The sequence below is a fragment of the Neodiprion fabricii genome, chromosome 1 (assembly GCF_021155785.1).
Source record: "Neodiprion fabricii isolate iyNeoFabr1 chromosome 1, iyNeoFabr1.1, whole genome shotgun sequence".
NCBI lineage: Eukaryota > Metazoa > Arthropoda > Insecta > Hymenoptera > Diprionidae > Neodiprion > Neodiprion fabricii.
This window is the reverse complement of record NC_060239.1, coordinates 5,565,285-5,579,280: the sequence shown is the minus strand read 5'-3', so window position 1 is coordinate 5,579,280 and position 13,996 is coordinate 5,565,285. Positions and strand designations below refer to the sequence as shown.

Genomic DNA, 13,996 nt, shown 5'->3' with positions numbered 1-13,996 from the left:
AATCTTTTATATATATACATATATATGCGCGTATGTATACCGGATGAGAAACAACTATTACAGTATAATTTATATTAATATTACAAGTCAATCGGTAATACCTATATATATATATATATATGTGTGTGTGTGTGTATATTATAACGTAATAAACAGCTTGCTTCGATTGCTTTAGGATTCATCAAGAGATTAGTAGGTATGCAATTATAATTATAATTATAATAATCATATGTATATAATAAAGACCATTAAGGCTGTATGCGTGATAACAATATATATATATATATATATATATATATATATATATATATATATATATATATATATATATATATATATATATATATATATATATATATATATATATATATATATATATTATATATAATGTATATATATATATATATATATATATATATATATATATATATATATATATATATATATATATATATATATATATATATATATATATATATATGTGTGTGTGTGTGTGTGTGTGTGTGTCTGTGTGTGTATATAGTTATAAATATACAATACAAGTAAAATAAAAATCATAATTAAACATTCTCTACGTCTATATCGTCAATTGTTTTGCGATGGCGTTATAATAAGATAGTAGAATATTATTACAGTCATAAGGATGGAAAAAAGAGCAAAGAAATATATATATATATATATATATAATGTAATAGTATGTAGTGGTGATGTTTAATTATGTAATAAATAACGTATAATAACCTTATAATAATCCCTAATATTACATGATAATGATTATTACAATAATAACTATATATGTATATAGTACATTATAGATAGTAATCATAAAAATGATGATAACCAATCAATCAATCATTATTAATTATTTTATACAACAATCACACGTAGAAGCGATGAATTAGAGTAGTAGAAATAACTATTTGTCAATTTAATCTATGTATTTATATTACGTGTGTATGTATGCATGTATGCGTGTATGTATGTATCTATGTGGTGTTTGCAATGTAGTAATTCATACGTTTGGTTTTTTCGTTATTATTATTATTATCATTATTATCATTATTATTACGATGGTAAAAGTGTGCTTCTATTTAATTTCTTTACTTGTGTTTTTTTTTTTTTTTTCTTTTCTTTTCTTTTTTCACAAATTCTCGCTATAAAGTTGGAGATCGGAGACTTTCAATTTATATACGTAATGTATACTTGGTATAATACTTGCATACAAATGTATATTCTCGTTCGCATACATGCTTATGTATACAGATCAATCTCGTATAGGGGATTTACGAACGTGTAGAAAGGGCTCATTTTGATTAAGTAAATTCGATATATTAATTTAATCGCAATTATAATAATCACCTAATACAATTAATTAATGCGATGCACTTTTTTTTTCTTTATCATATATATATATTGTTGTCGTTTTTTTATTCATTTAATTTTTTTGTTGGTAATATTATTATTATTATTATTAACGTTAATATAATTTTTTTTATTACTTATGCAAAGAGAGATGCGGCAGAGAGCGTGGAGTGTAGGTTGTATATTTCAGACTAAAATATATATATGTATATATATATATATATATATATATATATATATATATATATATATATATATATATATATATATATATACACATATATATATATATATGCATACATACCTGTAGCAGTTAGAAATTAGGGCGTCACACATATTAAACAAATAATGAAGAAATGATTGAATAATTAATGTATATACATTTATATATCTATATATAATATACATTCAATATTATTCGAATATTTTTCAATCGCCATATTTATTTCGATCATTTCTTCGTAATTTTTTTTAATACGTTCAACGTCATTATTTTCTAACCGATATGGATATTTATTTTTATTTACCTTGTTCGTACAAAAATGACTGTCGCAAATGAAGACATTATCATTATGTTGATTATGGATATAATATAACGTTCAAAGACGCGGCGACAAATATATTTCATAAAAGATTAAAATATTTATCATACGTGGTATAACGATTGTTTTATATTACGTATGATGAATATTAGTATTATATACGTAAAGTAATCGTATTTTTCAAACGAACCTTCTGCAGCAATTTTCATTGAAATTCTTATCGCAGCGAAAGATTTTCGTTCTTGGTTTCCTCTCCTTGATTTTTTTTCGCTTACTTCAATCACTTCGTAATTTTCCTAATTCCCCTATCATACTTATCTTTACGTAGGATTTTTAAGGATCGAATCTGTATCTTCGAACGCGACTTGTGCAAGAGTTTGCTAATTTAATATATTTACTGTAAAAATGACCGTTGCGAACCATCGACGTCGTCAGGAATACATAGCGGAGAATATTATCGCAATGGTAATACTAATTAGCTATATAATAATAATAATAAAACTGGCGTAATTTATTATTATTCATTTTGTTTATAATTTTATTCAAACAACTAATCAAGTTTCTAAAAGACGTTTTTGTTTTCTTTCCTTTTTTCATTTCACTCTTTATAATCAACTATGCAGCTTCATTTTGCCTTTTCACAAGTATTAGTTATAATGTATAACGCTGTATAAATCTTGCGCGACTTTCAAATAGAACAAGATTAAAACGGCATCATATACTGCATTTTAAAATCTATGCGATAAAATTTTTCATTCCATTTATTTCCATACAAGTATTGTTGCTGGTTTCTCGGTTGTTATTATTATTTTTAATTATTATTATTATTATTGTTATTGTTACTACTATCATGATTAGTATTTATTCCTTTAATTTTATTTTACTTTATCGGTTCGCTGACCCATGCGTATATTCTTTAGTGCTTTTCCTTGCGTTTTATACTTTTAATTCCGCTTACACCGGGCCCCTAAAATTACAAATCTTGGCTATTTGTTAAATGATAAGTATAATAGAAATGACGATCACATCAAGTAATAACGTAAAAAATTGCAAATATCTTAGCGTAACAGTTTCCAAACCTTACATTCAATTCTTTTTTTTTTTAAATTGTTTTTCGTGATTTTTTTTTTTTTTTTATTTGTTTTTTGTTTTTCTTCGTTTTCACAATTTTTCTATTCAATACGCCTAGTTCGCAGATCAGTGTCTTAATTTGTATCGTTTAAGTTACCTTTGGAACAGAGATTCTTCTATTCTTATACAATTGCAGGGGTGAAAAAAGTTTAATCAACGACTTATTTATTTCTTAAAAATTTTTTTTATTTTATTTTACTTTTTTTTTTCTTCCTCATTCCCTGCTGCGTCTTCTATCATAAGACCCTGTGATTTCTCCATCTCTTTGAAACCTATCGCTTATACCTAACTGCTTTGATTCATACGATTGGAGTAAAAAATAAATAAATGAATAAATAAATAATAACGAACAAAGCGAACGAAGTGCCAACGACAAATTTTCCTCGATCAAACTCTTCACGCGGTACTGTGTATTTTTTTTTTTATTTATATATATATATATAAATATATATATATATATATATTTGTGTGTGTGTGTGAGAGAAAATTAATCGTACATACGAAAATACTCGAATTCATCGATCATGAGACGCGTGTAATTATTTGTACAAATTAATGATCAAAGAATTACAGAAGTTTTTACTTTTTCAATCTCCGCGCATGACGCGCGACAGTTTATTTACGCTGTTCAGAAATTTAATAGCCCTTTTCAGCGTCTAAAAGGCTTTCGTTTCTTCTATCTCGCCATTCTCCCTTCTTTCGTTTCATTTGCATTTCAAATTTCGACCCACGGTATTCCCGACATTTGCGTATCGATTTTTGTAATGAAAAACGACGATCATCTTAGGGCACATCGGTCGATTGTACGGCTAATTAATTCGCGCATATAATTGGGACCAAAGCGTTTCCCTTCAATGAATCTAATTTAAATACAATTCAATGTTATTCAACTTAACTCCCTTCGTATAATATTCTTCACCCTGATAATCATTTCCTACGACGTATGATATAATGTCGTTATAAATTTGAAATATTTAATCGTTTATCTTTCAAAATCAATACCATATCGTCAGTATTCTTCTCCCTTCCTTACTTTCTTTATCTCGTTTCCCATACCGTCCGAATTGCATTATCAAATACAATTACTTATATATCAAACACCCATCGTTTATATATATATATATGGTATATATATATATATATATATATATATATATATATATATATATGGTATATATATATATATATATATATATATATATATATATATATATAATAACGTGCTCTCGTTACAGCCCGGATATAAATCGCGATCTCTTGTTCCACTTCCGCGTGTGATCATCATAATATTGTATAACAATAACCGTACCGCGCGTTGTTTACCTATATAATATATAATATTTACCTGTAATGAGAAATTTGAAAAAAGTGACAGTTACACACGTCGTACGCCGAACGCTAGAAATTTGTTACTCTAACTAAGCGGACTTTATTTATAATATATAATGATGCTATTATATCGAAATTACGCGACAATAATTAATGACATAATATTATAGATAGAATCAATGTATAACAATTTATCTTTACGTAGAATATATATTGAAATATTTTATATATATATATATACATATATATGTATATGTATATGTATATGTATATATATTATAACTAAGCTGAAGATAAGTTTCATTATGCATATTCTTTTCCATATTTCTCTTTTTCTTTTCAACTCCCTCTCTCTCTCTCTCTCTCTCTCCGTATATATTATACTTGGATATTATTCAGATTCAATTTTGCTTTCTGTATCGAGATTCTTGTTGCGGGGCCCGGCGTTCACCTTTTTCACAACTTATTGTAAGTCGGATGCACGATGTATTTTGTATACGTGTATAATACCGAATACGACTCAGGATATTGATCATTCCACCGCCATTATCGTTTACTTTCCATTTTTCATTTTCCATTTCCTTATTTTAACTCTGCCATATCTATCTCGCATCATCGGCCAATTGTTTCCCTACCTCCCGAATTATCGTAGGAAATTTAATTACACAACTCTATTGCACTGACAGACAAACAGACAGACAGAAAGAACAGACAGACAGAATAGACAGACAGATATCATAGACAGGCATTTTATAAATTTACTTTGTCGCTCAGGATTTTCTCCTCGTTCTCTTTATTCATCCTTTTCTGTTTCTCTCTTCGTGCATATTCTTTGTGGAAAGTTTTACTTTTCGTTTTGTTTTGTTTCCTTTTTCCTTACCGCCAGTTTCAAGTTTTATTCGTTAATTTGTTTATAGTTATCTTTTTCTTGCCGTTTTATTATCGTGAACCGAATTAATGAGTTTTAAAAAATGTTATTAAAATTGTTACGCATCGTATAATATTCTGTCGTTGCGCCCGATTTATACTCCTTCAGCTATGTATGTATGTACGTCGTAAAACGCTTATCGCGTCAACTAATAATTCTTTCCCCCGCGTCTCGTTTTTCTCATCATCGATCCAACAACTTACATCATAGACCCTTCGGCTCTTTACCCATTTTTCAGTTCCCGCCTATTTTCCCCCTCATTATTCTTCGCCTGATCATCTGTGTTATTCCTCGTTTAATATATTTGTCGTTTCGTTTCTCCAGGTAATTTCCTGCACCTTTGCGGATCCGTTATCCTCGTTGCCGCCACCGTTTATTTCTGGTTGAATGAAAATTGCGGAGAGCCCGTAACTGCGCTTCGGTGAAAATGCACGTTTTGCCACTTGTTGTCCCGCTTGTGCCAGACCCGGCTTTCCTCGCTTTGATGAGTGTGAGCCACTCCTTGCCTACAAGTTATCAGGTATCGTATATTTTACACTCTCACGAGCGTCAAACGAATTGCAAATTTCAATTATCCAACTCCGCCGTCATTATACTCACTTGTCCATGTACTGCGTAAGTCTGACGTAAGCGATGCAGGCCGCATCCTCTCCCAAAAGATGCACGTGGGGATTCAGTATTGTTGTATTTACCGCCTTGCAGTTCTTCGCCAAGACTGTGAAGCATGCGAAGCAGAAAGAAAATATCAGCTGTTGATCGATTTTAAAACTGCAAATCAATCTGCAGTCTCGTTTTTTTAACACCTTTTCATTTCGACCCATGCAAAGACGAGAGATTTCATAAGAAGCTGTGGCAAATTCGGTACAGGTAGAGAGAGACATGATATAGATTAAGCAGGGTGACCACGCGAGTGAAAAATATGGAAAACCTGGAAATATCACGAAATTCAAAAGGAGACTTCAAAAACCTAGGATTGACCGGGAATTTTTTATTTGGTAACGAGGTTACTTTTATTCTTCGAAAAAACAAATCGCCTTTAACTGATTTTTTTTTTTTTTTTCCTCCTTAAATTAAATTCTTACATAAAATAAGAAATAAAAAATCGCGTTTCTTTATTTTTCTTTCGTGCGAAGAGAGTGATGCAAACGAGGTGTAATTACCGTTATCAAAGTAAAATTTGTGAAAGTCCATTCCCTCGACCAAATTACCTAAAGCCTCGGGTTCGAACGCCGTCAAATGCGGGTCGCAGATCTTCCTGCGGAGAACGGGAGAAACGAGAACGTAGAATAATTAGATCGTTAATTCGTTGCCTCGTTAATTACAAGTACTATAATGATGTTAATTCTTAATATCCTGCGACTAAGTAATCATCGGTTGCATTAATTAATTGGCAATTGAACCGACGTTGTAGTGAATAAATAAATAAATAAACAAATAAAAAGAGTAAAATTTCACTCACGTGTAGGCCTCAAAGTCGCCGGTGTTTATGCTTTCGATTAACTGTTCAGTCATCTTGATTATTTCCTGACGACGAGCTGGAATTTTCAACACACCATCGTCAGTTTTAACCTCACACTCAAATTCCGCCATGTCAGACCCTTTCTGACACATCGTACAGCACAACAGCCACATGCATGAACGTTTAATTATTATGCAGTACCTATAATATCGTTATTTTAAAAAATTTTCTCTTCTTCTTTTTCTTTGTTTTTTTTTTTATTTTTTCGTACGTTACACCGTACCTACTTCTAACCCTTCGTTACGTGTCCGTGCACTTGTAATTTACATTTCGTTAGTAAAATATCGGTTAGTCTGGCAAGAGTTACGCTTGGTTAACGCAATCCTCGAATTATTCACTTTATCGAGTAAACCTTCGCGTTCAACGAGTACGAATATTCCAACTTCCGACACGATCTGTGTTTTTTTTTTTCAACGATACGTAGATGTTGTACGTGCCTCTATCGTCTACGATTTTGAACCTCCGCGTTTCTTGGCTTTCGTACGTAAGAGTAACGCATCTCCACTGACAATATTACGAACAAATGTCTCCGAGTCGTTTTCAATTTACACCCACGCGCGTCCATACGTGCAGGGTGTGTATAAAACGAGATTTTACGTAAGTCCAAACCAGGTTTGAGATTATATACTTGATAAGGCAAAGGTGTTGCATCTACCACCACCACAGTCACGTGTTCAGGGAAACCTCGATCCTATTGGTCAACTCCTTGAGAAATTCGTTTTCTAATTCTATTGGCTAAGGGGAGTCTTGATAACGGATACCAAGGCCGTGGAGAAGATAGGGATACCCCTTCTTCTTTCCTTTCCATAACAAACGTCATGCTCCAGATGCAGATTTTCTTATTTATTGTTATTATTCTCGGCAAATCGTCGACAACTGTGCTCGATATTTTCACACAAATTGTAACAAATTCACAAACAATAAACGTCGATTTTCAGACACAATATTCTATTGATAATAATTGTTACACTTTTTTTCTTATTTTTGCAATTGTCAGTTGTGTTCTGAATTTTAATACTGTGATAACTATTTTTCATTGTTTTTCATTCTGAGAAGTAAATTTTCATCTCTGTGTATTCTCGTTTAATGAAAATTCTTTGGTACGGTTTGACAATCTGCGAATATGGAAATTCGTGTATTTCTCAACGATGTGGAAAAAGTGAAGATGTCTAACGTAGAAGCGTAGATTTTTTCAAGCTATAACTTGGGAAAAAATTCTTATCGCGTGGAAAGTCGAGTGTTTTTCTATTTTCATTGAATAGAACAAAAATACCGACGGATATTTCAACCGGAATAAGGAGTTTATCTCCCTATGGTTTGTTCTTTAGTCGCGGTAATAGTTTGATTGAAACACAATCACATGTGGTCCAAAGTCACTGTTACATATATACGTATGTATGCATTTTTCCTCAAACTCGTTAATATTCATGATCATAAGTCTAAGTATTACACTATCTATACTTACAAACAGTTTTTCATTGGCTTTAATTTAATTGATGGTTTTGTTTTCGATACGTATAGTAATTGAATGTTACGATTACCTGAGCACTGCGAATTCGTAGATAGCTGACTGCAGGTCTTGATAGGACAGACGATTCTTATCTCTATAATAACATACCTTTCTTATTAAAAAAAAAGAACACACAAAATTCGGAAAAAAAATAAATAAATGTGCAAAACAACAAACGGTCGAAGGGAACCGCACAGGCATGATATCTACATAGCTGTGTGTGTACGCGGCTAATTTATATATAATATGTATAAATTAAACGATATTTTCATCGCGTGAAAGTAGGGAGGGAAAAATTGAGACGATTTATCATAAGAGTAGAAATAAAACGATCTCATGCTTTTTAAACATAACAAGAGCGATTTAAAATTGCTCGTAACACACTGTACTTCTATTTTTGAATCATCTCAATTTTTCGTGATAAGAAAATAGAAACAAAACGCTTTAAATAATAAACTGTGATGGTTTAACTATTTTTCGCTTCTTTGCAATATTTATATGCAGAGTGTCCTACAATATATATACGAATATACACAGATCGACTTATGGGAAAAACTTTTTTCGGTTCACGTTACTTTGAGACGTGGTTTTCCTTTCGGTTCGCTTCGCGGAATATTTAATAAAATATCTGAAAATTTGCGTTATTCACGTATAATGTGTACCCAATACACTTTCTAGAACCGCACACGTAAACGACAGGTAATTGAAATTGTGGTTTCAAATGTCAAATACACTCCACGTTTCCAACTCCATCGCGAATCGCGTGTGTTGCATCTGTGCAAATAATTATAACCACAATGATAATTAAAAATTAGTAATTTCTTTCTCTCTCTTCAATTACAGCGTAACCGGTAGAGATTTACTTTTTCTCTCGTCGCACCATCGTCGTTTCGATAATTATTTATCTATTCCAAGATGCGAATCGTGCCTCTCCCCCTGTATCATGTTATATTTTCCAGCTGCTTATTCTCTCAATTTTTCCCCTGCACATACTTATGACCTGCAGGGTCTATCAACAGTAATAGGAATAGTTTTAAACAATTTATTAACAATGACAAATGAGCCAACCGATGTATATATGTACACACACATGTATATATGCATGTGTATATATATATACATATATTTATAACTAAAACATTATCTTACATATTTTTCTACAGTGTATAACGCTTAACGGTATCTTTTGTCTTGTTCTACGCGAAAAAAAAAGAAAAAGATAAAAAGATATCTTCTCACCATCTTTCTACATCCTAGTCGATCAACGAACAACTCGTTGGCTGGAATAATTATATTTCTACAATCCGATAGAATTAGTGTCCAAAGACCCATCCGGCGGTAATGCGAAGGATCGCTAATAGCTGTTCGTATATCGGTTTGTTCGTTGACTTTGCCGATTTTGTATCCGGCTTTTCGTCAGCCGAGCGTGTGAATTTTGAAAAACGCGGCGAGTCCGTCGCGGCGGCAATACGCTCGCGGCTAACGAAACGTTGATTTCGCCCGATGAAATACGTTAGTTATTTAGGGCTAGAGCAAGCGACACCGTCTGAGCTTCGAGCAGACGTCCTCGTCCTTTTGCGGCTTACGGGACGCATCGTTCGTCTCTGATTTGCTCGTTTTCGGTGTTGCCTTTGCGGCCTTACCGCCGTCGTATTCTCCGCTCTCGCCTAGCTGGCTGTATCCCGCAGTCCCGGATGTTCCGGACATCACCTGATTGCCTCGCCCTCCGCCGATACCGTCTGATTGTGAGTCTGAACAGCCCCTCGTCGTGCAATTGATGCAAGAAGCGAACACCGAACACCAAGCCAGAGCCAATCAGCGGGCAGCAAACACGAATATAAGCATGCACAAATATGTATACATGCACACGTGTACGCGTATGTGTATATACATGTGTATATATATATATATATATATATATACATACACACTTACACACACACACGCGCGCGCGTATATCGTACACGTGTGGAAGTTCATTATACAACACGCAACACGCTACGATTAACTAAAAGACGGAATTACTGCATGGGAGGTGGATTTTTTGAAAGGGACACGCGTTATATCCAGCAGCTGAATATTTTTGGGGATGGACGATGTTGATCAGGTATATTTCTTGCCGACAAACAGGAATCAGAGAGAAAACAACAAGCTGGCTTGCGACAGATTAATCGAAGCTACAGAAAGGGTGTAAATCTAACGGAGGAGATTCAGTTGTCTCCGGATTGAATTGAAGATTGACAAAATTCGAGGTACTGTCGAGGAGTTCGGGGACACAAACGTCTCTTTATGGAAGTCTAATCTGGACCTAAGGTTGAAACCATTGTAGATACTTTCGAGGAGGTCGGGATTCAAACGTTCTTGCTGCAGGAACGTCGAACGTGTAACGAAGATTAAAAACATTTGAGGTGTCGTCGAGGAGGAGTTCAGGATGAAAAAGTCTCCGCAGGAAAGGTCGGTAATGTCGAGGAAGTCTTTCGCGACTATCGAACGTTTCGAATTACGTAGCTGGCAAGGAGGGACTTTGACAGGCAGAGAAAGAGAGAGAGAGAGGGAGATGATCGAGCGAAGTAGAGGGGTCGAAAGGTGAAAAATAAAAGGAAGCTACAGACCAGTGTTCGAGTCATGACGACGAGGCGTGCTCCCGCAGGCGTTGAGGTGGATCGTCGACGACGGTGATCCGCCGGTTTGGCTGTTCTGGCTGTTGCTGCTGCTACTGTGGCTGGAGCCACTGCCACTCCCACTGCCAGCTAGTCATGCAACCAACGAACCAACAAGGGTACATTGTGACTCGGCCTCGATATCGTAAGCCAAAAACGGAAAACCAAACGTGCAACCTCCTCATCGCCGCTATTACATGTCACGTTCGTCGTGGCTTTCCTTTTTTCCTCCTCATTATTTTCATTCTCAGATATACAGAGTCGGCGGATGGTGGCAAAGTGGTTGAGAAGGATAAAAAGAGAGAAAGAGAGAGAGAGAGAGAGAGAGGGAGAGTGATGACGGGAGGTCAAAGACTGCGAATAAGAGAAAGATAGAGATAAAGTTACGGGTAAAAAAACACGAACCCACTCATACGATTTTTCGCCATATTATCATCGATCGATTCTCTCGTTTCAACAGGTTGCAATTGACCTTTCAATCCATTACCGACCTCGCCGTATTGCGGTAAATTATAACAATGGTCTCTTTAACTTTGTTACTCTTTTTTTTTTCCACTCTCCTGTTATTCGCGTAAATGGGTTCGCGTGTATAATACATAAGGATTGCAGGCAAGAACAAAGTTTTCGTCGATTCATTCTGCACTAAGCAATTTTTCACTATCAGATTGAATATCTTTATCGCGTCAAAGTCGATAATTTATCTCTTATGCGTGGATCGTTTGTTCATTTTTATTTTCTCCATTTCAGCCTAAATATTGTGAAAGCCTTGCAGGCGGTATTGCTAATGAGAATGTATGAAATGAAAGGCGTTAACCGCAGAATCGCTTTGTTCTTACGTCATCAATCAATGCGTTAATCATTTTTCTTAGATTCTTTTGATTAGTTTTATAGTTGCAATACTATCGTAATTCAATTATTTTCGTTATTATCATTATGATTATTATCATTGTTTATCGATTTATTTTTTTTAACAAACAAAAATTATCTTCAAACTAATAAGCTATTTAACAAAACAATATTATTCGTGTGGTTATTTATACTGGAAATATCGAAAGAATAATAAACATGTGGATCGAAAGATGGATACGCAAATACGTGTGATCGTGAATCAACAATTATAACACGTGTATAACAATGAGCATAAAAAGCAACCAATAGAACGTTTAAATCGTTAAAATTGACGATTTAATTGTAAGAAAATTCTTCGTTTTAGTCCAGCGTATTAATTGGTATGTAGTATAATATATTGTTACGCTAGGTTATCGAAAAATCGTAAGTAAAAGGGAAAAAAAAAAAAAATATATATCAAGTGAAGTATAAAAAAACGAAAATCAAATCATGCTCAACCCTAGAACGTTGTAATATCTCAACAATCAACAATCTTACCAATTTGTCCGGTGATCTGGCCATTCGGTACAATTTGTCGCTGTACGTTAGTTATATATTATATAATTATTAAGTGTAGAAGAGACGATTCTATGACCCGTCGCTGTTCATTATTACAGTACGCATACTCTATCACAAGTATCTATTCTCGCAGAATATTTTTTCTTTCCTTCTCCCCTGAAATTTCGAATCTTATTAAAATTTCGTACACGAATAAGTTCTCCTTGCCATGTATTTAGTCTGGCAGACCTTTGGAACGCCTGTATCTTAGTAAATACGGCGATTATGCCAACTGGATTCCACTTTTTACTCTTACAGGTACTGGGCTTACGGATTGTACGATGTGCGTGACGTACACGTACGTTGTATACGTAATATATATACGTGTTCCTGGCGTTACTAATGTAGCGTGAAAATACTGCAATATTTCTGCGTTCTTAAATCAATTAAGCTCGTACAGCATTCAGGTACTCGTATACTTGCACGCTACTGTAATTTCTACATACAACAAGCTGCGTTAAGCGATACGCCTACTTCTTTGCGCAATCGATTCCGTATCTTGGTATGTTTTCGCTATTTTTTACAGTCACCAATCTTGGAAACTTGTCATATCTGTCAGTTGTTTATATGTATAGAAACATAATTCGAATAATTCGAGTACCGGTAATTTTTTATAATTAGTAAAATTTTCACAGCTCGCATTCCACAGGCGCACAAGGTATATATACATGTATTGGTTAATATACAAAGAAAACTCCACAACGATTAAAATTCGATAACGGATATTAGGGTGTAGAATTTATAAGAGAAAGTCGGCATGGTAATACACGTGTGTATGTAATTTATAAAATGCACTCGGAAAGTGAAAAATCAGAAATTGATTCCAACCGAAAAACAAACGACAAATTTTTCCTTCACGGAAAAGTTCGTTTCGCTCTGTGCGTGTGTATTACGTATGTATGAGGCGAATATATGTATAACGCATGAATCCGGACAAGGTCGGCGTAAAGAAACGAAGAAAAAAGAATACGGGAGAGAAGCAGATGAGAAAGAAGATAAAAAAAATGAGAGAATGAAAGGAAAAACTTTTGCCGCGCTGCTTTGCCTTGTCTGGCTTCTTGGTGAAGCGATAGGCGGTTAGACGGTTTACGTTAGACAGGCACGTGTGTGTTATTGTGTTGGAATTTTATACCGACACGTAATAATTCGCTAATATATATTTATATTACAAGGGGATATCGAAAGGCGAATGAAAAGTTTTAAAACAATCACAGACAGGTGAAATGTGGCGATATAGAAACGAATGGATCAGTTTAAACGTGTAAAATTTGACGATTTTTCTCACATAATTCGCATTTCAAACGCGGCGAGGAAAGATAAAGCAGTAATATAGTAACGGGGAAAATGTCGAGGGCGAGTGAAAACGTTGGATAATCACACAAAACGGTAAACGGGGGATCACGAACAACGGACGTTATACGTAATACGTGTATGATAATGTGTCCAATTTATGTACAACAAAAGCGCGTTGAAAAGAAAATTCTTTGTTAAATATTACAATTAAAACTGCAGAGATATCGGACGTACGATTTTGAGGAAAATGGAAATAAAATCGTACCAATAAAACTA

General features: G+C 33.9%; 1 protein-coding gene across 24 annotated transcripts in view; it reads right to left on the bottom strand.

Annotated features, from left to right (window-relative positions):
• Positions 1-4,700: 4,700 nt before the first annotated feature.
• LOC124179485 (calcium/calmodulin-dependent protein kinase type II alpha chain) overlaps positions 4,701-13,996 on the bottom strand; it is a 94,974-nt gene continuing 85,678 nt past the window's right edge. For 9 of the 24 annotated variants that reach the window (XM_046563898.1, XM_046563928.1, XM_046563907.1 and 6 more), the window contains 6 exons: positions 10,934-11,071; positions 8,353-8,415; positions 6,752-6,827; positions 6,453-6,547; positions 5,893-6,007; positions 4,701-5,798 (listed from right to left, as the gene is read on the bottom strand). In XM_046563898.1, the coding sequence (XP_046419854.1) occupies positions 5,666-5,798; positions 5,893-6,007; positions 6,453-6,547; positions 6,752-6,827; positions 8,353-8,415; positions 10,934-11,071 (620 nt within the window). In that variant the 3' untranslated portion in view covers positions 4,701-5,665. Of the gene's footprint in view, positions 5,799-5,892; positions 6,008-6,452; positions 6,548-6,751; positions 6,828-8,352; positions 8,416-9,688; positions 10,073-10,933; positions 11,072-13,996 lie in introns of those variants that run through there. The other 15 variants (XM_046563965.1, XM_046564032.1, XM_046564075.1 and 12 more) reach the window with 4 other exon arrangements.